This window comes from Aquarana catesbeiana, linkage group LG10 (assembly GCF_042186555.1).
Source record: "Aquarana catesbeiana isolate 2022-GZ linkage group LG10, ASM4218655v1, whole genome shotgun sequence".
NCBI lineage: Eukaryota > Metazoa > Chordata > Amphibia > Anura > Ranidae > Aquarana > Aquarana catesbeiana.
In genome coordinates, this window is record NC_133333.1 from 115,534,283 (window position 1) to 115,559,830 (window position 25,548).

General features: G+C 43.4%; 1 protein-coding gene across 2 annotated transcripts in view; it reads right to left on the reverse strand.

The window, feature by feature from the left end:
- Positions 1-25,548, reverse strand: part of CEP164 (centrosomal protein 164) — a 276,967-nt gene that overhangs the window by 139,348 nt on the left and 112,071 nt on the right. For both annotated transcript variants that reach the window (XM_073602488.1, XM_073602489.1), the window contains 2 exons: positions 22,937-23,044; positions 18,053-18,161 (listed from right to left, as the gene is read on the reverse strand). In XM_073602488.1, coding sequence (XP_073458589.1) covers positions 18,053-18,161; positions 22,937-23,044 — 217 coding nt within the window. The remainder of the gene's footprint in view (positions 1-18,052; positions 18,162-22,936; positions 23,045-25,548) is intronic.

Consider the following 25,548-nt stretch of genomic DNA (forward strand, 5'->3'; position numbering starts at 1 on the left):
GAGCCACATTGTCACAACACAAATATTGGAGATGTTTGGACATAAGGTAGATTCCCCTTCAGAAAGATTTATTTAGATATTTTCCCACTCTAAGCTTTGATCCTTGGTTCACTCAGTTCCTAAGGCTGGGTTCACACCATTGCTGGATCCATCTCACATCAGGGGTCCGGTGTGTCCTGGTTCACTGTTTCAGGTCCGATTTCAGTACGAATTTTGGGCTGAATTCGGACCTGAAATGGACCAAAAGATGCACATCGTTTTCCTGCAAAACGTACCGGACCTGCTGCGGAGGTATGTGAAACGGATCCATAGAGAGCCAGTCAAAATCTCCTGCTATTGCGAATGGATGTGGGGAACCCGCATTCCAATTCGCAATGGTGTGAACCCAGCCTAAGTGTTCTTTGTGATCATCCAGACAAGAATAGTCAAAGCAGTTTTGAAACCCTTTTTTTTTGGCAGAGACCTGTAAACAGATAACTATCAACAATCTACAGGCCCATTTCCAAAAAAGTTGGGACACTGTGTAAAGTCTACATAAAAACAGAATGTAATGATTTTCAAATCTCATAAACCCATATTTTATTCACAATAGACAATAGAAAACATATCGAAAGTTTAAACTGTTGAGAAAATGTACCATTTGAAGAAAAAAAATTAGGTACTTTTGAAGATGATGAATAAAATATGGGTTTATGAGATTTGCAAATCATTGCATTTTACACAGCATCACAATTTTTTGTCAGCTGTAGTACCCGTAGTGGTGGAGAATTAATGGGTGCAGATCGGGATGTGGAATGGGTACAGTACAGCTGTAGATCATACCCAACCAGTGTCCCTGCACCACCAGTTGTGGTGGATCTCTGGTGCCGGTGTCTTGCCGAGAATGTTCCCTCGGCAGATAAGTTCCCCCCTGTACTGCGCAGGCGCAGCGCCTGCGCAGTACATACTACTCTCAGCCACCGGAGATAGCCGAAGCTCAAATGCTTCAATCAGCTGTACACGGCGCCTGCGCTCTGGGTCCAGGTTCCTTCCCCACCATCCAAGTGGACCTAGAGGGGGAATCTAAAAGTGCCGAGCGCAGCGAGGCCGTGCCCGAAGCGTGGCGAGCGAAGCGAGCCTGCGAGGGGCCCTCTTACAGGCGCCGTGTACAGCCGATTTTCAGCTGTTCTGCTTCGGCTATTTCCGCCGATACCTACTGCGCAGGCGCAGTAGAGGGGGGAACTTATACGCCGAGCGGAACTTTCTCGGCAGAACACCGGCACAGCGATCCTAATACCTGTCCCCGCCCCCACCCACTCTGGCGGACTGGGGTAGTATACACTTAACCTGTATACACATGGAGAAGATGGAAGGAGGTGATTTTGGGGGTGTTTTGGAGTGCGTGGAGTGGCCCATGTTCCTTCCAGCTCTTGGCTGGCTGAAGGAATTCCTGCCTGACACTGATTTGCCTCCACTACCGTATCAGTACCTTACCTGGCTCGCCCACCTATCCTGCAGCATTTCCCTCTGTCTTTTCTTTGTTTCTTCGTGTCCCGCATTGGCTTCTCATGCCCCTGGCCGGACCCCCTGGACCTGAAGAGCGGGGAGTGTAGCCGGCAGGATCAAGAGCATGGTGAGGCTGGCCGCTGAGTTATTGCTTCTTCTAAAACTTTTACTCCTCACTCTGCACATCAACGTGCCCCCCACCTGTCACAATGCCCCGCACCTGTCACAATGCCCTGCTTCTGTCCCACTGCCCCCCCACTTGTCCTACTGCTCCCCACCTGTCTCACTGCCCTCCTCCTGTTCCACTGCCCTCCCTCCTGTCACACTGCCCTCTACCTGTCACACTGCCCTTCCTAATGTTCAACTGCCCCCCACCTGTCCCCTGCCCGCTCTCTCACCCCCCCCCTCTCTCCCTCACCTCTGAAGAGGTAGCGTTCTAATAGGAAGAGGTGTAGCCTTAAGAGGAAGGGGTGGAGTTTAAAATATGAAGGGTTGGACCTCAAACAGGAAGGGGTGGGACAAATTTAGATGGGGGGGGATGGGCGCCCAATTTTAGTGTTGACTAGGGCAGCACAAAACCAAAATACACCACTTATAGGGGTTATACACATTTCTGAAAGATGCTTCAGCGCACTGTCACTAGTAGTTACTGGAAAGAAAACTAGCTGTAACCTTACCTGTTCCAGTGGAGAACAAAGACTAACTGCGCCTTACAAGGTCATTACTTCCACTAGGCCTAAAATAAAAGTATGGCCAAAGCTCAAGGGTGCACTTATTTTTGTACTCCTGTGACCCAGATTCAGCCGACAGCGGGCTAAAGACTGCTGTCAGCTGACGTCACAGAGCCAGTTCAGGCCCTGCAATGATCCAGACTTTAAAGTAACTGTAAATGATCACCTTGTTAAACAACCTGTTCAGTTTAAATTAGAAATGAAAGGCAAAACATTAGTGTATGGATATTAAAAAAAACATTAAAATACATTTTTTACCCTTTTTATAGGTGATCACATTCCCTCTGTTCTCAGCTGCATAAGAGCTGGGGGAGGAGAAGCAGCATCACACTGATCTTCCCAGTGAAAGGCTGTGCGGGGGGGGGGGGGGGTGTCAGGACAGGTCTGCTCATTGGAGGAGAGCACACTGAGTTCCCAGCACAACTAGAGAACCGACCACTGTGTGTTCTCAGTGTTCTCCTGCTTAGTGTGGTCAATTTTCAACAGGAAACAGGGCTGGATCTAGACTGACGTGGGGGTGCAGTAAAAAACCTAAGGGGCAGAGGATGCAAGGTCAGCAGGGCAGTGTAGAGAAGTTAGTAGGGCAGTGTAAAGAGGGTCAGCAGGGCAGAGAATAGGGTCAGCAGTGTGCATGGCATTGTACAGAGGCCATTAGTTTGTTGGACAGTGTACAGGGGGGTTATCAGTGTAAATGGCAGAGCAAATGACAGGGGGCAGTAGGGCAGTGGGTCAGCAGGGCAGAGAATGAGAGATCAGCAGGGGAGTGTAGAAGGGGCAACAGTGCAGAGCATAGGTTTCAGCAGGGCACAGAACAGGGGTCAGCGGTGCAGATGACAGGGGTCAGCAGGGTGGAGAACAATGGTTATCAGGGCAGCAGACGGGTCAGTAAGGCAGGGTACAAGGGATTAGCAGGGTAGAGGACAGGGGTCAGCAGAGAAGAAATCAGTGTCACTGCTGGCAGGGCACTCAGCCGAGCTCCTCCTTCCATCCCCGCACTTCACACAGCCTGAGCACTCAGCAGATCTTCTCCTCCCCACACAGCACATAGTTGAAATCGGATTCCCTTACAGACACAGGCTTGATCTGCACAGTGTGTGTCTGGCTACTGCAGCTGCACTGCCATTCTAATTTGGGAGTGTCTGAGCTACACACTGTGCAGATTGAGGCAGTCTGTAAAGAAGAAAATCACCCACCCTAGCACAAATCCTCTCCTCCATATCCCCCCCTCTCATCACAAATCCTCACCCCCAAATCCCCTCCCCCCCCCCCAAATCTCCCCACTAAGCACAAATCCTCACCCCCAAAATCCCCCCTCCCAGCACAAATCATCACCGCCAAAACCCCCTGCCAGTACAAATCCCTCTTCAATCCCCCTACTAGCTCTAACCCCCCCAAATCCCCCCATTCCTTCTCTCATCACAAATCCTCAACCCCAAATCCTCCCCTCAACCTCCCCCAGCCCAAAATCCCCCTTCCCAGCACAAATTCACCCACCCTAGCACAAATGCTCTCCCCTGAATCCCCCCTCTCATCACAAATTCTCACCCCCAAAGACCCTCTCTCCGCACAAATCCTCACCCCCAAATCCCCTCTCTCTACACACAAATCCTTTCCCCCAAATCTCCCCACTCAGCAAAAATCCTCACCCTCAAATCTCCTCTGCCAGCACAAATCCTCTCCCTGAAATCTCCCCTCCCAGTACAAATCCTCTCCCCCAAATCTCCCCTCCCAGTACAAATCCTCACCCCCAAATCTCCCCACCCAGCACAAATCCTCACCACAAAATCCTCCCTCCCAGCAAAATCCTCACTGCCAAATCCCCCCAGCCAGTACAAATCCAACTCTTAGCTCAAATCCCTTCCCCCACAAATCCCCTCTCTTAGCCTAAATTTCCATCATTCCTCCTCTCACCACAAATCCTCACCCCCAAAGCCCCCTCCCAGCAACAATCCTCAACCCCAAATCCTCCCTCACTGCACAAATCCCCCTTAAAACCACCCTCCACCTTAGCCCAATTCAGCCCCCCAATCCCCCCTCCCAGTACAAATTCACACCCCAAATCCCCCCCTAGCCTAATTCCCCCCTCCCGTTTATCTGTCCCAGTAAACATAGCTCCCCATCTCAAACTTACAGGTGGGAAATCAGAGCCAGGAGGAGGTGGACAGTGCTGTGTTCTTCTCCCCCATACAGATGGCACAGGATCGCTCACAGATCAGACTATACAGGGCTTGATTACCCGCCCCTATTTTCTCCAAGCACAGCTCACCTCCCAGCAGGAGGGGGGCAGTTCGTGTATAGTCTGATCTGAGAGAGATCCCATGTCATCTGCTATATGAAGGATCGCTGTTCTGACAGGAGTGAGGGGAACACAGCACAGCTCGCACCTCCTCCTAGATTTATGCCACTGTCATTTCTCCTGTGGGACTTTGGTAATGCTTGTCCCGGGCAGGAGTGTGGGGATGGGGAACTCAGGGCCAGGCACAAGGTCAATGGTGAGGAGGGCTGGCCTGGGGGAGAACAACTAATTTGTGGGGCGAGCAGCCGCCCCAGCAAGCCCTAGATCCGGTCATGATAGGAAAGCAGAGGGTCTGGCAGGAACACCAGGAATTTCACACAAAGGAAGCAATACAAAGAACATGATACTTTTTTCATAAAAGTACATGGTACAACAGGCACACACCAAGAATATGAAATGTTGGGTTTACGTATCCTTTAATGTCAGGATCCACCCAGATGCTTGACTGACACCAACTCAGCGGAGCCTGAGCCAGCAGCTCCCATGCCCTCCACAGGCCGATACTCCAGTGAGTGCTGGAGGAACAGAGCAGAGAGGCGGTGGCTGAGGGTAACTGTTCTTTGTTAATTGAAGATCAAGAACTGAGCAATCAGTTTCTTTAAGGAGCAAGGATATGAAAATTTTATTTTTTTTACTCAGGGTTATACTGTCGTTTACAAGTGAAATGAACAAAAAGTCCTATTTTCTTTATTGTCCGTTGAGGGACAATAATGAAATGGAATGATAAAAGTGCTATTAAACCCTATTTTAAATTGCAGTTATGGAAGTTAAGCCTTACATAAAATGTATAGCTACTGACCACGTTGTGCTCTCCTGCTTAGTGTAGTAAATTTTTTATAGGAAAGCAAGGGGACTAGCAGGAACACCAGGGATTTAACATAAAGGAAGCAATGCAAAGAGAACGGGATATGTTCTCATACAAGCATTTGACACAGTTCCCCATAAACGTTTACTGTACAAAATAAGGTCCGTTGGCATAGACCATAGGGCCATAGGGTGAGTACATGGATTGAAAACTGGCTACAAGGGCGAGTTCAGAGGGTGGTGATAAATGGGGAGTACTCCGAATGGTCAGGGGTGGGTAGTGGGGTTCCCCAGGGTTCTGTGCTGGGACCAATCCTATTTAATTTGTTCATAAACGATCTGGAGGATGGGATAAACAGTTCAATCTGTGTATTTGCAGACGATACTAAGCTAAGCAGGGCAATAACTTCTCCGCAGGATGTGGAAACCTTGCAAAAAGACCTGAACAAATTAATGGGGTGGGCGACTACATGGCAAATGAGGTTCAATGTAGAAAAATGTAAAATAATGCATTTGGGTGGCAAAAATATGAATGAAATCTATACACTGGGGGGAGAACCTCTGGGGGAATCTAGGATGGAAAAGGACCTGGGGGTCCTAGTAGATGATAGGTTCAGCAATGGCATGCAATGCCATGCTGCTGCTAACAAAGCAAACAGAATATTGGCATGCATTAAAAAGAGGATCAACTCCAGAGATAAAACAATAATTCTCCTGCTCTACAAGGCTCTGGTCAGGCCGCACCTGGAGTATGCTGTCCAGTTCTGGGCACCAGTCCTCAGGAAGGATGTACTGGAAATGGAGCGAGTACAAATAAGGGCAACAAAGCTAATAAAGGGTCTGGAGGATCTTAGTTATGAGGAAAGGTTGCGAGCACCGAACTTATTCTCTCTGGAGAAGAGACGCTTGAGAGGGGATATGATCTCAATATACAAATACCATACTGGTGACCCCACAATAGGGATAAAACTTTTTCGCAGAAGAGAGTTTAACAAGACTCGTGGCCACTCATTAAAATTAGAAGAAAAGAGGTTTAACCTTAAACTACGTAGAGGGTTCTTTACTATAAGAGCGGCAAGGATGTGGAATTCCCTTCCACAGGCAGTGGTCTCAGTGGGGAGCATTGATAGCTTCAAGAAACTATTAGATAAGCACCTGAATGACCGCAACATACAGGGATATATAATGTAGTACTGACGCATAATCACACACATAGGTTGGACTTGATGGACTTTTTTCAACCTCACCTACTATGTAACTATGTAAGTACACGGTACAGCAGGCATATATCAGGAGTATTAAGTGTTGGGGTAACAAACGCTTTAAGTTTGGTGAAAGTTGGCAACAGCGCGGTCGGCTAGTTCTGGGTGGACGTCCGTGGGACGTCATTCCAGAATGCTGCTTGGGCGCGCACCCGGGAACATCTGTGACCGCCGGGTCCTGATGACCCGGCGCATCACGGATCACGGTAAATAGCCGCTGATCGCGGCCGTTTACCACACGATCGTTCCGTCAAATGACGGAGCGATCACTTGTAAACAAACCGGCATCACGTCATGACGCCGGTTCCTCCCTCCCCTCTCTGTACCGATCCGTACAGGGCGAGGGGAGAGGGGGAGAGATTGCAGCGCTGTGGGCTGGATGTTTAGTGCCCACAGCGCTGCTCAATGTAAATAAAACCAATACTCTGCAACACTGTGCAATACTCTGCAATACTGCAATACTCTGCAACACTGTGCAATACTGTGCAATACTCTGCAACATTGTGCAATACTCTGCAACATTGTGCAATACTCTGCAACACTGCAAAACTCTGCCAATACTCGCCAATATTCTGCAATAAATTTTAACAGAAACAAAGAATTTTTTTTAATCGAATTTTCAGTCTTTTTTTGATTTATAGCGCAAAAAATAAAAAACCCAGCGGTGATTAAATATCACCAAAAGAAAGCTCTATTTGTGTGAAAAAAAAGGACAAAAATTTCATATGGGTACAGTGTTGCATGACTGAGTAATTGTCATTCAAAGTGTGAGAGCACCGAAAGCTGAAAATTGGTCTGGTTAGGAAGGGGGTTTAAGTGCCCAGTTGTCAAGTGGTTAAGCCTATGTGTAGTTAAATAGAGAGCAGACGGAAATCTTGCATTGTATAAAATCACTCTAGGCAGGAATGGACTGGTTTTTGATGCCACATTAGCCTGAGTGCTCTGTATGAGAAGGGGGATGACAAAGTAGGTCCACTAAAAACCCAATGGGATTCAGGAAAGTTGAGAAAGAAAGTTCAATATTGTAAAAACCCTGACTAAATGGAAAATCGCTTCTGTTCACCTGTCCTAAAGCATACAGGTCTAAAGCGCTTGAACTATGTAGGAGCCCCTGCAACTGGCATGATCATTGTGTTTCCTGTATTAGATTGTCAGAACTATTGATGTTAAAAGAATATAGAAGGCCTATTAATATCATACTATTGTTACCCCTATTTTTGTGAACATGAGAGAAGCCATTTTAAATATTTTTTCTTCTTCTCTCTCTCTAAAGTTGAATCTGAGTGCATGATTTTTCAAGAGTGCCTCACAAGGAGACTGTGTAAGCCTTATCTGTCTTTTTATACCAGATCATAAATTAGAGGTTTGGACACTTAGTAAAATTAACAATATAAGGGAACCATGAGCTCACAGACCTAAATCTTTGTTTCCAGGATTGAGCAACAAGAGAGGGCTTATTCACGAATGAAACATGTTGTATCATGTATTGCATAACAATCATATTAACAATAATCCTCAATACATATAAAGTTTGTTATATTGAAGTACTCATGTACATAATTAAGCAAATAATTTTACATGTATTGGTTTATGTATTTTTTGTGTATTTTAATAATTTTTCTTTTATAATATTTTCAAAATGCATTGTATGGGTATTCATAAATCCCATTAATACATATATTATTATTATTATGGTTACAAATATGGGATCCTATGAATAGTTTGAAAGTATAGAAGCTGTATCTGTGAAATAATACACAGGGTTAAATTCCAATGATCTGAGTCTCAAGAAATTTAGAACACAAGTTAATTGTGTGGGGATATTTTCTCAAACACATATATATAAGAGGAGCCGGAATATCTGCAGGGAACTGACACGAGTGTCAACTTTAGACAATTCATAGCTTTCTGTTAAGCCTAATGCCCTGTACACACGGTCGGATTTTCCGACGGAAAATGTGTGATAGGACCTTGTTGTCGGAAATTACGACCGTGTGTGGGCTCCATCATACATTTTCCATCGGAATTTCCGACACACAAAGTTTGAGAGCTTGCTATAAAATTTTCCGACAACAAAATCCGTTAACGGAAATTCCGATCGTGTGTATACAAATCCGACGCACAAAGTGCCACGCATGCTCAGAATAAATTAATTTTTGGCTACTGCCCCGTTTATAGTCCCGACGTACGTGTATTACGTCACCGCGTTCAGAATGATCGGATTTTCAGACAACTTTGTGTGACAGCGTGTATGCAAGACAAGTTTGAGCCAACATCCGTCTGAAAAAATCCATGGATTTTGTTGTCGGAATGTCCGATCAATGTCCGACCGTGTGTACAGGGCATAAGTCAAGGGTCATTCATAAATTGACTTGGACATAAAAAAATAACATTTAAAATTAAATTCTAATCCTATACTGCCCCTGGTGGTGAAAATATTAAGAGTCCAAGATGGCCGCCCAGACGAGGTTGTCATAGTTACATGGGAACAACCCATCGTTTGACATCATCAATTACGTAGTAATGACACACACACCCACTTTTTGAGTGGGAAAAAAGTGGTTACACATAGCAGAGAGGGGATCAGAGGGGGATCTTGAAGACAAAAAGAATTTGGAGAGGGCGTCGAGATCTTGATAGCGCAGAGATGTAGGCGTGTTGGAAGAAGTCCTTTGGGACACCTAATTTGATGCTTCTCAAAACAACAGATTTCTTAAGTCCTGGTAAAGTATTAATCTTTTTATTTTACCTGTGGCTAATTGAACTGTTTTGACATATACAAAACAGAACCATTTAATATTGTGGCCTAGCAATTTGGAGTTGTGTTATTTCTACCTGCAGCATGATATAATTATATTCCAAATATTAACAGACATACACATTTTTGTCTGTCTCTACAAAGCTAGGACCAAAGTCTGTACAATGGTTTTGTTGTGATATGTGTTTAAAAATAGATTCTGTCTAAATTTAAAAATAAGTCTTGATTAAATTATCAAGCTATGTGCACAGTATAACATTTTGTCCGTGCATTTTTAAAGCGTAAGTTTAAGGTCTATTTATCACATTCAAATTACATGTCAACACCAGCAGCTGTCATATCAATTTAAGTGGTTTAAATCAGCCATCTAAGGCCCCTTTCACACGATCGGACCGTTCAGGTCCACCTGTCAGTTTTGACGGCGGACCTGACTGGGCACTCCATGTTAGTCTATGGAGCGTCGGATGTCATCGGAGACATGTCCACTGACATCCGACCCCCGTTCGATCCGCTAAAAGCAGACGGATGGCCCTACGTCCAGGTCCGTCGCTGGCGGATCGGATCAGGTGAGATCTGATGAAAACGGACATGCTGTCCGTTTTCATCCGATCCCTCCATAGGCAGCAGCGGCGCCTGACAAGCCCCTCCCCGCTCAATGAGCAGAGAGGGACCTGTCATCCTCTGGCTCAGCGGAGATCAACGGACAGATCTCCCGCTGAGCCGGCGGACCGAGGCAGGCTCCGTAGAAACGGAGTCCGCCTCGTGTGAAAGGGGCCTAGAAGTCTGGGAAATTAGTGCAGATGCAAGTATGAGTTGAAGGGCATATCCACCAGAAATACTCATGAACCAGCTGAGCTAATCAGAGGGTACATGGAGGAAATGACCACTGTCTTGCAGGCAGGACACAACCATCAGGCTGTCTCCACTGCAAAGCTGTGTCTCTGGGTACAGGCTGTCTGTTGTCCCTAATGCCGTGTACACACGAGCGGACTTTACGGCAGACTTTCCGAATGAACGGACTTGCCCACACACGATCAACCAAAGTCCGACGGATTCGTACGTGATGACGTACGACCGGACTAAAACAAGGAAGTTCATAGTCAGTAGCCAATAGCTGCCCTAGCGTCAGTTTTTGTCCATCGGACTAGCATACAGACGAGCGGACTTTTCGACCGGACTCGAGTCCGTCGGAAAAATTTGAAACATGTTTCATGTCTAGGTCCGTCAAACTTTTGGGGAAAAAAAGTCCACTGGAGCCCACACACGATCGAATTGTCTGATGGACTCTGGTCCACCGGACCAAGTATGCCGTAAAGTTCGGTCGTGTGTATGCGGCATTAGAGCAGTGGTCATCAACTCTGTCCTCAGGGACCACTAACAGGCCAGGTTTTATGTATTACCTTGGGGAGATGCAGACTAGAATACTGCAATCACTGAGCAGCAAATTATATCACCTGTGATGTATTTCAGATATCTTGCAAACCTGGCCTGTTAGTGAGCCCTGAGGACAGGGTAGATGACCACTGCCTTAGAGAGCCAGGCATGATTGTGAGGAGAATTAAAGCAAAGTTGCTATTAGCATCACTGAGTATCCTGGTACTAGCTATGGAAGGCCGTGCCTCAGTAGTCACTTTGGGGAGACAAGCCATGGAAGGAAATGGAGCTAGATACAAGCACATTACTTCTGCTGCTTCGTCATTAAAAAACCCAGTCTAATAATAAAGGCAGTGTGATATTCAAATGGCAGCTACGCCATAAACTTTGCCCAGCCGTCAGATACAGACACGAGCGCCACTCGTAGATGAGTAATAAAAAGAAGGGTTCCCCCTAGTGTTTGTTTCTTAGACTGCTCAGCTTAGTAAAAATCCATTCAAATACACAGCAAAACACACACAGTGCCAAGCTACAACCAACTGAGTGACGCTTTAAAGGTCTTGCACACAGGACGTTTTGCAAACTCTCCCAGAAGCCTTAACTCCTGGCAGCAACATTTTGGCAGAAAAAAAACACCTGATGCTTGTAAAAGTGTATAATGCATTTAGGCATGTTTACAGGCATCAATCACTTAGGCGTTGATTAATTTCATTGGCCAGTATAAGAATTAATTATTATATGCGTTTACACATGTTTAGAAGCATCAAGTGCTTTTTCTGCCAAAACTCTGCCGCAACTGAACGCACTGGAAGTGTTTTTTTTCCCTGCATCTAAACTCCTCTAAAACCTATGTGTGCACGTACACATAGGTTAAAATAACATGTAAGGGCATTTAGAGGCAGGAAAACAAAAAAACACCAGACGCCCCTAGGAGCAGCTGAAAAAAACATCCAGTGTACATGAGGCCTTATGTACACACATGAAAAAAAAAATCTGTGTGTTACTGGATCACAAGTGAAAAAAAGGGAAAAAAAAAACAAAAACGAATGCAGCCACCACATCTACAGAATAGTAAGCTGCTATATATAAATTTTTTTGTTCTTTAAAACTTTTTTTCTTCAATATAGTTCTGATACTTTGTATGTCAATTTTAGAGCACTGATTAAAGAGGATATATTAAAATTCAAAACACGTCAGCTATGATAACAAACATCAAATGAAGCCTCTTTGAATGAGAATCATTGTTTTCTGCAATGCCTCTCCAAATTAGACTAGAATGCTCTTTTTTTTGCTGCACCATATTTAATTTACTGCTTGCTAAGAATATGAAAATCTTTGCATGTTCATGCCTGGCCACAGGTTCAGTTTGCTGATGCTGCATGGATAGGACCTTGTTGTGATATAGAATGTGACATAAAGCGAGGTCACGTTCTACGATAGAGAATGTAACATTTTCTGAAGATAGATTTCAGTGAAAAACTGCTTTAAAGAATTAAGGGTTTTGGCACAAGAATTTGTAATTTTCCTTTAAAAGACCGTGGCAAAATTTGGGAATGTTTTATAAATGTTTGAGAGTTACAGTATGTATATAAAATATACATCAGATTTGCCTCTGCTGCCATTTTAAATCGTACCTATGCTAATCATTGTATTTTAGAGTGTATAGAAGTTGAGTATGATCCCTGTAACTCTAGCTCATCTGATCATGTTTTATGCTTTATTTATGTACCTTCTAGGCTAGGCTTATACCTGAATTTAAAAAAAAAAACACATACTGTGTGTGTGTATAGAAAGGAAGTGATCTCCAATGCAAAAGATTTACTGAATAATTCTCTCCATACAATACCTGAAATAAGCAGCAACTGTACAGTTTCGACCACACCGTGCTCTTTATCAAGATATATATATGTGTGTGTATATATATATATATATATATATATATATATATATATATATATATATATATATATATATATATATATATATATATATATACACACACACACACACACACACACACACACACATACACATATATATATATATATATATATATATATATATATATATATATATATATATATATATATCTACATATCTACAATAGATGTTTGTTTTTTTTTGCCTACAATGATCTTTTAGAACCTTAGCTATCCATACATAATAAAAAAAAAAAACCTGCTGAACGGTCGAATTTTGATCCATGTATGGGCAGGCTGATTGTATACAAGTCGATCGATAGATTGACCTGTATACAACCAGCCTTTTAATTTTCTAGCTGGCAGTGCTGAGAAGTGTATGCTGACGGTGGGGAAATCTCTGCACTGTCAGAATACAAAGGATCACCGGGAGGTCAGCCTTAGCTTAAGAAAAGTGATATGTTTTCCTTATTATTAATAATGGAGTATTGGGGGCTTGTCCAAGATGGCACAGAAAGCAGCCGCTTGATTAAAGCGGAGTCCCACCCACATTACTAATCTGTGCACTGTAAACAAATTGGATTTTTTGGATTTATTTTTACCAGCACCTACTGTATATATACAGTATACTGTATATATATTGTATTTATTTTTCACTTCCTCCTCCCTGGCCACAGCCCCGCGCTTCATTTCCGGTTTGCAGTGCCTCCTGCGAGATGTGTGTCATCAGTCCCAGGAGGCAATAGGCAACGCTGGGCTGTAGCATCACGTTATTTGCAAACCGGAATCGACGTGATGCAAGGCGGCGGCCAGCGCCATTTAAAAAAAGGGTAACTAGGCTTTTGTTGCCATGGTTACCAAAGCTTCTTGTACACAATAATGGGCGGTGGAGAGGCGGCTGAAGTATCTCAGCTCTGATTACAGAGCCCAGGGTAGAGCAAAGCCACACCATTACTAATGATTTATAATAGAGGAATATGATGGGGCAGTTTTGATGGAGGCAGTATAATTGGGCAATTTGATGGGGCAGTTTTGATGGGGACAATATGATGGGGCAATTTGATGGGGCAATAGGATGAGGCAATTTGATGGGGGTAAAAGGATGGGGCAGTTTTGATGGTGACAGTATGATGGGGCAGTTCTAATGGCGGCAATTTGATGGTGGCAATTGTGATGGGGCAATTTTGATGGGGCCAATTTGATGGTTGCAGTATGATGGGGCCAATTTGATGGTTGCAGTATGATGGGGCAATTTTGATGGTGGCAGTATGATGGGGCAGTTTTGATGGGGACAATATGCAGGGGCAGTATGATGGAGCAGTTTTTAATGGGGGCAATTGATGGTGGAAATTCTGATGGTGGCAGTATGATAGGGCAATTTTTATGGTGGCAGTATGATGGGGTAGTTTTGATGGGGGCAATATGATGGGGCAGTTTTGATGGGGGCAATAAGATGGGGCAGTTTTGATGGGTCAATTTTGATGGTGGCAGTATAATGGGGCGATTTTGATGGTGGCAGTATAATAAGGCAGTTTTGATGGTGGCAGTATGATGGGCAATAAGATGGGGCAATTTTGATGGGGCAAATTTGATAGGGGGCAATATGATGGGGCAAATTTCATGGTGGCAGTATGATGGGGCACTTCATTACCCTTTGATGAAGTCACGTGTTCAGTGACGCAATGCGTCAGAGAGAAGCCGGGTGTCGTCACTTCCGGTTGCGGTCGAGACCAGAAGTTCTTTTGTTTGCACGCTGTACCGAGTGTTTTTAAACTGTGAGTTACTACTGGTTTTATAAATACATTTTATTGAATTACTACAGTATGGAGCCCCCCTCTTTATTGCATGTAAAACTGCACTGGATGAACCTGGAAATTTACCCTCTTATCGGCATTGGTGTGGATACCTTCGGGAATCGATCAATCGCTGAGGATCCATCTCTCTATCCATACAAGGGCTTGATTTGACCTTTAGGGGTCTTCCTATGAGGTGAGAGGTTGGGGCAAATGAGTGGCGCACAGAGGATGGTGGAAACATTTGGATGAAGTTGATTTTCCTGCTGTTTGCACATGCGCTATTTTCTATTAACTATCTTTTTGGATTTTTTAAATTGGACACTACTATTGCACTATTATCACTTTGGAGCATCTTTGCACTTTATTTTCGAAGATTTTTTGCACTTTGAAAGATATTATTATGATGTGATTGCTATTATCCTTTGCACATATTGATGACATTTTTGCTGAATATTGCACTTTATTATTAGTTTATTATAGTTAGCACTGTCATTGAGGTGTTTCTTTGAAGCCTGATCATTGCGCAGTGCCTGGTTTTCTCCACACATTTCTCACCATCTTGGAGTCCTTCAGGTGTTTTTTTTAGCAAACTCCATGCGGACTTTCATGTGTCTAGCACTGAGGAGAGGCTTCCGTCGGGCCACTCTGCCATAAAGCCCCGACTGATGGAGGGCTGCAGTGATGGTTGACTTTCTACAACTTTCTCCCATCTCCCCACTGCATCTCTGGAGCTCAGCCACAGTGATCTTTAGGTTCTTCTTTACCTCTCTCTCTCTCCTCCCCCGATAGCTCAGTTTGGCCGGATGGCCAGCTCTAGGAAGGGTTCTGGTCGTCCCAAACGTCTTCCATTTAAGGATTATGGAGGCCATTGTGCTCTCAGGGACCTTAAGTGCAGCAGAAATTTTTTTGTAACCTTGGCTAGATTTGTGCTTTTCCACAATTCTGTCTCTGAGCTCTTGAGGCAGTTCTTTTGACCTCATGATTCTCATTTGCTCTGACATGCACTGTGAGCTGTAAGGTCTTATATAGACAGGTGTGTGGCTTTCCTAAACAAGTCCAATCAGTATAATCAAACACAGCTGGACTCAAATGAAGGTGTAGAACCATCTCAAGGATGATCAGAAGAAATGGACAGCACCTGAGTTAAATATATGAATGTCACAGCAAAGGGTCTGAATACTTACGACCATGTGATATTTCAGTTTTTCTTTTTTAATAAATCAACAAAAATGTCAATTTTTCTGTCAATAGGGGGTGCTGTGTGTACATTAATGAGAAAAAAAAATGAACTTAAACGATTTAAGCAAATGGCTGCAATATAACAAAATATAAAAAATTTAAGGGGGTCTGAATACTTTCCGTCCCCACTGTATATATATCTGCACAGAAACAAGGGATTTCATTTACAATTAGCATCTTTTAAAAAGTAATTACCTTTTGCAGGAGCATTTTGTATTTCTAGATTTATTATCCTTGTAAATGTAGTCAAACTTCCTAGTTCCTGGAGGGGGAGGAGATATCTCCATAGCTAAGGGGCGGAAACTTCCTCTGACACTGCTGTTGCTATGGAAACCTTATCTACAACCTATAATGCCCCGTATACACGGTCGGATTTTCCGACGGAAAATGTGTGATAGGACCTTGTTGTCGGAAATTCCGACCGTGTGTAGGCTTCATCACACATTTTCCATCGGATTTTCCGACACACAAAGTTTAAGAGCAGGATATAAAATTTTCCAACAACAAAATCCGTTGTCGGAAATTCCAATCGTGTGTACACAAATCCGACAGACAAAGTGCCACGCATGCTCAGAATAAATAAAGAGATGAAAGCTATTGGTCACTGCCCCGTTTATAGCCCCGATGTACGTGTTTTACGTCACCGCGTTTAGAACGATCGGATTTTCCGACAACTTTGTGTGACCGTGTGTATGCAAGACAAGTTTGAGCCAACATCCGTCGGAAAAAATCCTAGGATTTTGTTGTCGGAATGTCCGAACAAAGTCCGACCGTGTGTACAGGGCATTACACTGCTCGTGCTGTGCATGTGCGAGATCTGGAGGTGCATGTTGGGTAACTAGCATGCATGGAATACAGGAAGAGATACAGTCTGGCTTCAGATGCCCACACATTAGATGGCCGCGGCCTGCTGGGACTTACAAAAGTAAGAAAGCAATGCTGCAAAAATACAAAACGGACCTTAGTTACAGCATACCTTTACTAGAATACATTAAGCATGAGGATTATAGGGGTATTTTTACCAAAAAAGTAACATTTTGGCCGTAACACCGCTTTAAGTGCTGCTGCTGACCGGATTCATTAAAGGAGAAGTATAGCTAAAGCTTGTTTGGCTGTATTTCTCCTATGGATCACAGGAGTGCAATTCACGGGTCACTCCTGTGACCCATTTTCAGCAGAGAGTGGACTGAAGTCCGCTCTCTTGACATCACAGAAGTCAGTTCTGGCACTGCGAACATCGCGACAATAAAGTCTGGATCCACCAGGTGCCTGGACCAACACTCGGCTCAGCCTCTCTCAGCGAGCCGCTGAGAGGCTGAGCCAGCCTCCCCCGCCCCTCCACAGCCCAGCGAGAAGAAGAGAGTCAGTCAGCAGCTCTCTGCTCAGGGAGCTGTCAGAACCGAGTGATGAAGTTTGCGAGTATATTTATTGCTGTTTTTATCTTGTAATAAACTTTATTGAGGTAATGTGCTAGGTCGGTGCATCCTTCTATTTGATATTTTTCAGTCTAAGGATACCCAATGTCCTGAAAGGGCAGCAAGACCATCAGCGTTAAGAAGTCTATTTCACACAGTATACCTCTGGGTTAACCATTGTGAGTGCAGGAGAACATTTGCTTGTTACTCAGAGGGAGCAGCCTGACCCTGTCTCACAGCAATCTCCTGACTTTTCTGCCCTGATGCAAGCTATAAGGAGCGTCCAAACTACTCTAACCTCTAAAGCAGATCACATACAGACTGATCCGTAAGAATCTAGACAGCTTCCGTGAATGCATTACTAAGGTGGAGCAGAGGGTCTCAGCTACAGAATACCGCAGCAGCGGGACCATGTGGCTCACCTCCATACGTTGAAGACCAAAGTTAAATCCCTGGGGGAGAGGGCTGAGGATGCAGAAAATAATAACCTAATAACCTGCATGTCAGGGGTCAGGTTCAGAGATCAGTAGCTATCAGTAGCAGGAGAGAGGCTTCCACTGACTAGCAGGATAAGTAAACAAGCAGGTTACCCTGGCAGCTGACACAAGCTCTCCTTCCTTCACCTTTCACTTTTGTCTCCTCTTCCTGATCTTGGCTCTCTCTTCTTTTTAGGATCCTGTAGACTGGGAAACGTCTGGTTCAACTTCTCAGTAACCCAGAAGCTATATGCACATTTCACTGTACCATATAGGGGTTTCTCCTTGACTGTAACTGTGCTTCCCCTGTTTATTTTCCTTTGTGCAATACACATGTCGATGTGTTACACCACACTGATATGAGGCTGTACTTCTCATCATGGTGCATTTAATGCTTTTATGTCTGTGCAATGTTTGCAAACTTCAATAAAACATTTTATACTTGTAAGATATAATAATGGATTATAAAAAGGTTTTAAAAATGCATTGAAACTCACATCTGTGCTTGTCTATACTCGTTACACTGCTAGTGTCATCAGAGTCACTGACGTCAAATGTCACAAGCTTTTTATTTCTTCTGCCTTTCAGGGCCTCCTCTTCAGAAACCTGCATGGGGTTAAGAAGCGAAAGAGTTAGACTGCTAAAGACTTTCACAAAAAGTGAATATTGATATATTCTTATACAAATTCATATTACATATTTCATTCTTTGTAGTGCTCACGTTAAGCGGGAATACAGCAGGACAATGGCCCTAAGTATCAAAGTAAATCCAACACAGACAGGCTTCACATAAAGAAAATGTGCCTTCTGAGGTGGCCCAGTCAGAGCCCTGACCCTAGGATGTCATTCACACCAGACATCATACTAATGTGTCTGAGCTGAAGCAGTTTTGTAAAGAGAAATGGTCAAAAATCCCTCCTGAATGTTGTGCAGGTCTGATCCAGAGTTACCAAAAGTGCTTGCTTGAAGTCATTGCTGTCAAAAGAGGTTCGCCCAGATATTAACTTTAAGGGTTCACTTACTTTTTCCTCCGGCACTGTGAATGTTTAATGAGTATATTCAATAAAGACATGAGAAATTAGAATTAATCTTAAGCACACTGCGTTTGTCTAATTCAGCCAATGGGTTCACATGCTTTTTATTGCCACCGTGTGTGTGTGCGCGCATGTGTATATTATAGATATATATATATATATATATGTATACACACACACACATACATACATATACACACACACACAGTATATATATATATATATATATATATATATATATATATATATATATATATATATGTGCAAGGAGGCTTGCACATAATTTCTTTAATTTAAAATAATAAAAACTAAAAAAAAAACACTGGTGTTGTACTATAGTTCGGGAGCTCTCAGGCCGGCGCCGAGTTTCCTCTGCTCTTCCCTTTCCCTTTTATCCTTATTCCATATTGTCAATTTTAATCTATTCTCATCTACTCCTATCCACAACACATTTCCTATTGACATTGCAATGTCTACATTTGGGATTTTCTCCCTGACCCTTGTGAAGGGTTATGGGCTTACCCAGACTAGATCATATCTATATCTCTCCCTTCTAGGAGACCACTTCCGTGTGGATGTACAAAGGCTCTTTTATTGAGCCCAAAATGTCTGTACATATTGTATTTGGTTACACTGGTTGTGGCTGTCTTTATGACATTTCTATACGTTTCTGTGCTAGGTGGCCTGTCTTGTTACCTCCCAAGATATGCTGTGTTGACTTTTCATTTTGCCCTGTAGGGCACAGTTTGTTTTCTTATTTCATGTGCTTTCTCTGCTTGTCATATATTGCAATGGGATTTTCAGTATGTACCTCACTGTTCTACCTTCCAAAAAACAATCAAAATGGATTACACAAAGTTTCAGTCAGGCAACTTGATCAATCTTCTGCACATTGTTCCAAAAGGTCTTTGCCTATAGGCCAAACTGTGATCTTGTTGTACTATACTTTTGGACTGCAAAGGCGTTTTCTTAAAATAATTGAAAAGACACTTTTAAAAAAATGTTAAATAAAAAAAGATGGTATTGCAAAAAGCAGTCGATTCACCTTTCTTCTAACAAGTGTCCCCTTAGCAAACTGTGTGCTAAGGGGGCACTTGTGTGGGCACCCTCCTGAGTGGGGCTGTGTGCCCCCATAGACACACACAGCCTGGCTCGGCTACGCCCTTCCACTCCCTCCTCACGGGATTGACTGGCAACAGCAGGAGCGAGCAGCAGGGAGTGGGGCATTTTTGTGCCTTTATGCATAGAATGCATTTAGGTGGATGTAAACCCTCACATATACCCAGTGAAGTGAAGAGCCTCAGATGATACACAGGGATGAAACAAATCTCACTGGTTTACATGTATATCTGAAGTCTTCAGCTTTATATACTGTTTAGAAAGTTCAGATCATGTTAGGAGATTTTCTTATCCTGTTCAAAACTGCAGTGAAGTCCGGGCATACAGCCAAGACAACTGATTGGAGGAAAGGCACACACCCCCTCTCCTCAAAGGTAATGACTTTCAGAGCTGATGGTTGTATAGTTCAGGGCTCTGCTAATCAATTTATAGCATCCTCCCCAACACAAAACTCAGGCTGCTTTTATCATATGTGATGGAGTTACAGAAGAATGGAACAGGAGACAGCTATGGGACATAGTGCTTTGAAGAGAGATAACAAAACACTGCAGATATATGTGCCCAGCTCAAATTTCATGAATTAGGTTTACATCCACTTTAACCACTTAAGGACTGAGCCCATTTCTGACACTTGTTGTTTACAAGTTAAAATCAGTATTTTTTTTCTAGAAACTTACTTAGAACCCCCAAACATTATTTATATATATATTAGCAAAGACTCTGGCGAATAAAATGAGTTTTATATCACATGGTATTTGTGCAGCGGTCTTTCAAACGCTTTGAGCCGCTTTTGGGGAAAAATACACTTCACTGAATTAAAAAAAAACTAAATTGTAAAGTTATCCCAACTTTTTGTATATTGTGAAAAAGAATGTTACGCTGAGTAAATAGATACCAAGCATGTTACGGTTGAAAATTGTGCACACTCGTGGAATGGCGACAAACTACGGTACTTAAAAATCTCCATAGACGGCGCTTTAAAAAATTTTAATGGTTACAGAGGAGGTCTTTTGCTAGAATCATTGCTTTTGCTCTGACGATCACGGCGATACCTCACATGTGTGATTTGAACACCGTTTACATTTACGGGCGCAACTTACGTATGCGTTTTCTTTGCTGTGCGAGCACACGGGGGTGCTTTAAACATTTTTTTTCTTATTATTTATTTTAATTTATTTCTTTTTTTTAACACTGTCCCTTTTATTTATTTAAAATCTGATCACTTTTATTGCTGTCACAAGGTATGTTTACAATAGTAATAGGTGATAACAGGTACTCTTTATGGAGGGATCGGGGGTCTAAAAGACCCTAAATCCCTCCTTTGCAATTCAAAGTATTCAGATCGCCAAAATCTGCGTTTCTAAATACTGTCATTTTTTTTTTAAATTGGCGCCATTGGCAGCCGAATAAACTGGAAGTGACATCGCTTCTATGTTTTTACATAGAAGACTCGATCAAAGCCAATTCCGGCTTTGTTCGAGTCTCAGCCTAGCCGGTGGACGTGCCGGATTATGGATTGGGTCTCCCGCTGGGGCGGGAGGCCCAGGAAGAGCGGCAGAAGGTGGTGGGAGAGGTGGGATGTGCCTGGGATAAGCCTGCTTGATAAGCCTGAGCCAGATAGGCAGTTATCACCAGCTAGCCGACCGCCCGCTCTAAACAAATGGTACTGGGGTAAAGCCTGAAGCTGCAGGCTATACCCCGATACTTCCACTTCTCCCTACTGACGTACCGGTACGGCGATTTGCATGAAGTGGTAAAGGTAAAAAAACACTTCTCATTTAGGTTAAATTGGTACAATTTGTTGATTGTAGATGCATTCACTTTGACACCAACTGTTGCAAAAGTTAAATTTAATTTTGTGCTTCTTGGAGACTTCTTTTAGCATCAGTCAGCTATTGGACTAAATTTTCTGGGCTGGTCAGTCCTGGACAAATTAGCAGTCGTTTGAAATCCACACCACTTTGACAATCTTTTTAATCATGCACATAGGCCTTCACAACTTTGACCACCCTTTGCCTTCAAAATAGTATTCATTTTTCCAGGTACACTTGCACACAGTTTTTGAAGGAACTCAGCGGGTAGGTTGTTCCAAACATCTTGGAGAACTAATCACAGATCTTTTGTGGATGTAGGCTCCCTTAAATCCTTCTGTGTTTTCATGTAATTCCAGACAGATTTGATGATGTTGAGATCAGGGCTCTGTGGGGGCCAAACCATCACTTCCAGGACTTGTTCTTCTTTACACTGAAAATAGTTCTTAATGACATGGCTGTATGTTTGGGGTCATTGTCCTGATGCAGAATAAATTTGGGGCCAAACACACGCCTCCTGATGGTATGGCATGATAGATAAGTTTTAGTCTGTATTTCTCAGCATTGGGGACACCATTGGTCCTGACCAAATCTCCAACTCCATTTGCAGAAATGCAGCCCCAAACCTTCAAGGAACCTCCACCATGCTTCTTTGTTGCCTGCAGACTTATTATTGTGTCCAGCCCTTCGGTGAACAAACTGCTTCCTGCTACAGCCAAATATTTCAAATTTTGACTCATCAGTCCAGAGCACCTGCTGCCATTTTTCTGCACCCCAGTTCCTATGTTTTCATGCATAGTTGGGTTGCTTAGCCTTGTTTTCACATCAGAGGTATGTATGTTTTTTTGGCCACCATTCTTCCATGAAGACCACGTCTGGCTAGACTTCTCTGGACAGTAGATGGGGGTACCTGTGTCCCACTGGTTTCCGCCAGTTCTGTGCTGATGGCACTGCTGGATATCTTCTAATGTCAAAGGGAAGCAGTTCATCTGCTGCATTAAGTTTCCTTGGTCAACCACTGAACCTAAATTCAGGACTACGGTCCTAAATGTTGCCTGATTAATAGTGTCCTGACCTCAAGCTGATAGAACACTTCTGGGATGAGTTACAGCGGAGATTGCGAGCTTGACCTCACAAATGCGCTTCTGGAAGAATGGTCAAAGATTCCCATAGACAAACTTCTAGAACTTGTGGATAGCCTTCCCAGAAAAGTTGAAGATATTATAGTTGCAAAGGGTGAGACAACTCAATATTAAACCCTAAGGACTAAGACTGGGATAACATTAAAGTTCATGTGCGTGTAAAGGCAGGCGTCCCAATTCTTTTGGCAATACAGTGTATATTAGAAGGGAGAGTTTAAAATGTTCCCAGAAGTTGGCAAAAAATAATAATTTCTCACTACGGATAGATATTGTACCTCCTCTAGAAGAGAGTTCTCTAGTTCCTGCAGACACTGTTCCTTCTGCTGCAGCAGAACTTGCCCTTTTTCCATTGTGTCATGAATGTCTTTTAGATTGCGAGCCTCCTGTGGGAAAACAAAGCATGCATTAGTAACTATGCTTTTCTGTAAACATACCAACACATAAATAATGAACACTGTGCTACGGATTATTCCAAAGAGAATGCATAATGTCCATGAGTAATTAATGTTATGCATTTGAGAGTGCCCAAAGACTTGCAATGCAATGTAGTAACATGTCGCTACTATACATAAATACATTGAGAATGGACAAGGTGCTTTTTTTTTTTTTTATAGGGATGTAACAGAACAATGTTATCAGTGTTAACATGCTGTTCTTTGTAATGATATAGCGTATTTATACCACAGAAATGAATAGACCACAGACTCCACAATGGGCCTTAGTATTAACATAACAATAACAAACATGCTGCTTGATGTAATAATGTAGACTAATAAATAACATGCTGTTATTGTGGCTTACCTACTCCTCTCTTATTCCTTTAGCTGGCCTCTTCCCTCCTTCTTCCTGTGGTGCCTGAAAACTGGCAAAAAATTTTGGGGAAGAGGGAGAGGAGACTGGGCTCTGAAAGCCTCCCATAACATAACAGGATGATTTTTAACAGCCTCTTGTCATTTGTGTGTGCTGTGCGTGATATAAAAAAAATATCTAAACCAATAATGGTGTTTTCCTTATTTATAAAGCAGCTATATACAGTATATATGTATGCAGACATGCGAGAAGTTAAAACCATACCGCATTGAAAAACACTGTTAGGTGATGTCCTTAGGGCCTCATGCACACTGGACGTGAAAGGACGCCAGTGGCTTTAGCTGTAGAATGGTGCGTTAAAAACGCAATTTTTTTAGCGTTTTGCATTTTTTAGCTTTTTTTGAGCAAAACTATACCCCCACAAAAGCTTATGGCTCAAAAACGCTCAAAAATGCCGAATAGACACGTTTTTCAGCGTTTTTCAGAGTTAGAGCGTTTTTACAGCTGAAAAAACTCCTCTTCAAACACACTAGTTCTGGGGGGGGGGGTCCAGCTAGAAAGTACTCCTGCAAAAAAACGCTGATAACAGCCTATGTGAGCATAGACACAGAGGATAACATGCTGGGCAGTTTACTGGCTATAGAGGGTGCATGAGAACTAAGGATGAGGACTGTTCAACCAAATATGATCTGCAATTAAGTGACAATGACAACTGCCCATTTTTCCAGGTAAATTCTTTGTAGACGTATTGCAATTACCCCAAAATGCAGAGTAAGCAACAAGCTGCTGAGATACAGGTTTAAACTTTGGGATCCTAGAAATTATTTAGGCTTGTAGTAAACAAGTTTTATTACTAAAGCTAGAGAGGGCAAAATTAGTCACAATTCTGCAGAGAAACCAATCAGCTTCTAACCTTAGCTTGTTTAATTAAGCTATAGCAATAAAACCTGGAACCTGATTGGTTCCTCTGCAGAATTGTGACTAATTTTGCCCTCTCTACCTTTAGTAACTAAACCCCAAAATGTCCATGTCTCACCAAACTACCCTTATGAGGACTGGAGTTGTCATTAAAAAGGAAACTGTACTGGCTTTGGGCCAATTATATTGCAGCTTTAATTTTTTTTTTTAAATGTGGTATACACAGTACTGTGCAATAGTTTTAGGTAGGTGTGAAAAAATGCTGTAAATTAAGAATGCTTTCAGGAATAAAAGTGTTAGGAGATTATTTTTATCAATAAGCAAAATGGAAAGTCAATCAGTGGCATTCAGCGATACTTCCGAGGCTCACAGAGAGTGTCGCCGGGCGCCATTATAGCAGCCCCACGTGTCCGCAGCCTAACGGTAGATAGTGCTCTGGACACACTGAGATCTACTTTACCGTCTGATAATACAGACTCAGCCTCAGAGACTCCCATTATCAGTCCCATAACCATGGCTGACACCTCTCCTGAGTCGAGGGACATGCCGGACGATATCCGAGCTATCCTGCAATCCCTCCCAACCAAAGCAGACATTGAAGGCCTCATCCTCCGCATTGAAGAGGCGCACAGTAGGGACATCCAGGAAGTGAGATCAGACCTGCATGCCCTCACAGACAGGGTTGACTCGGGGGAGGCTACGATCTCGTCTTTAACGCACAGAATCGAGGCACTGGAACGATCTCAAGAGTCCCAAGACGCCACGGCAATCGACCTGCAACTTCATTTAGAAGATCTTGAAGACCGTAGCCGACGCAATAACCTTCGGCTACGGGGCATCCCGGAGGCAACCGGCGCGGAGGACCTGGCAGCTACTGTGACAGCTATTTTTCAGGTCATTCTGGGCCCTTCCCCACCGTCCGTGGAAATGGACCGGGTACACAGAACCTTGGGACCTAAATCGACCGACCCTGCCAGACCAAGGGATGTGCTGTGCAGGATACATCATTATAACCAAAAAGAGCTTGTTCTGCGCAGGGCCTGGGAGCATGGGACCGTAGAATTTGATGGTGCCACAATTAAGGTTCTCCCGGATCTTTCCAGAGCCACGTTACAAAGAAGGGCCATGCTAAGACCCCTTTTGGACTTGTCCAGGAGAC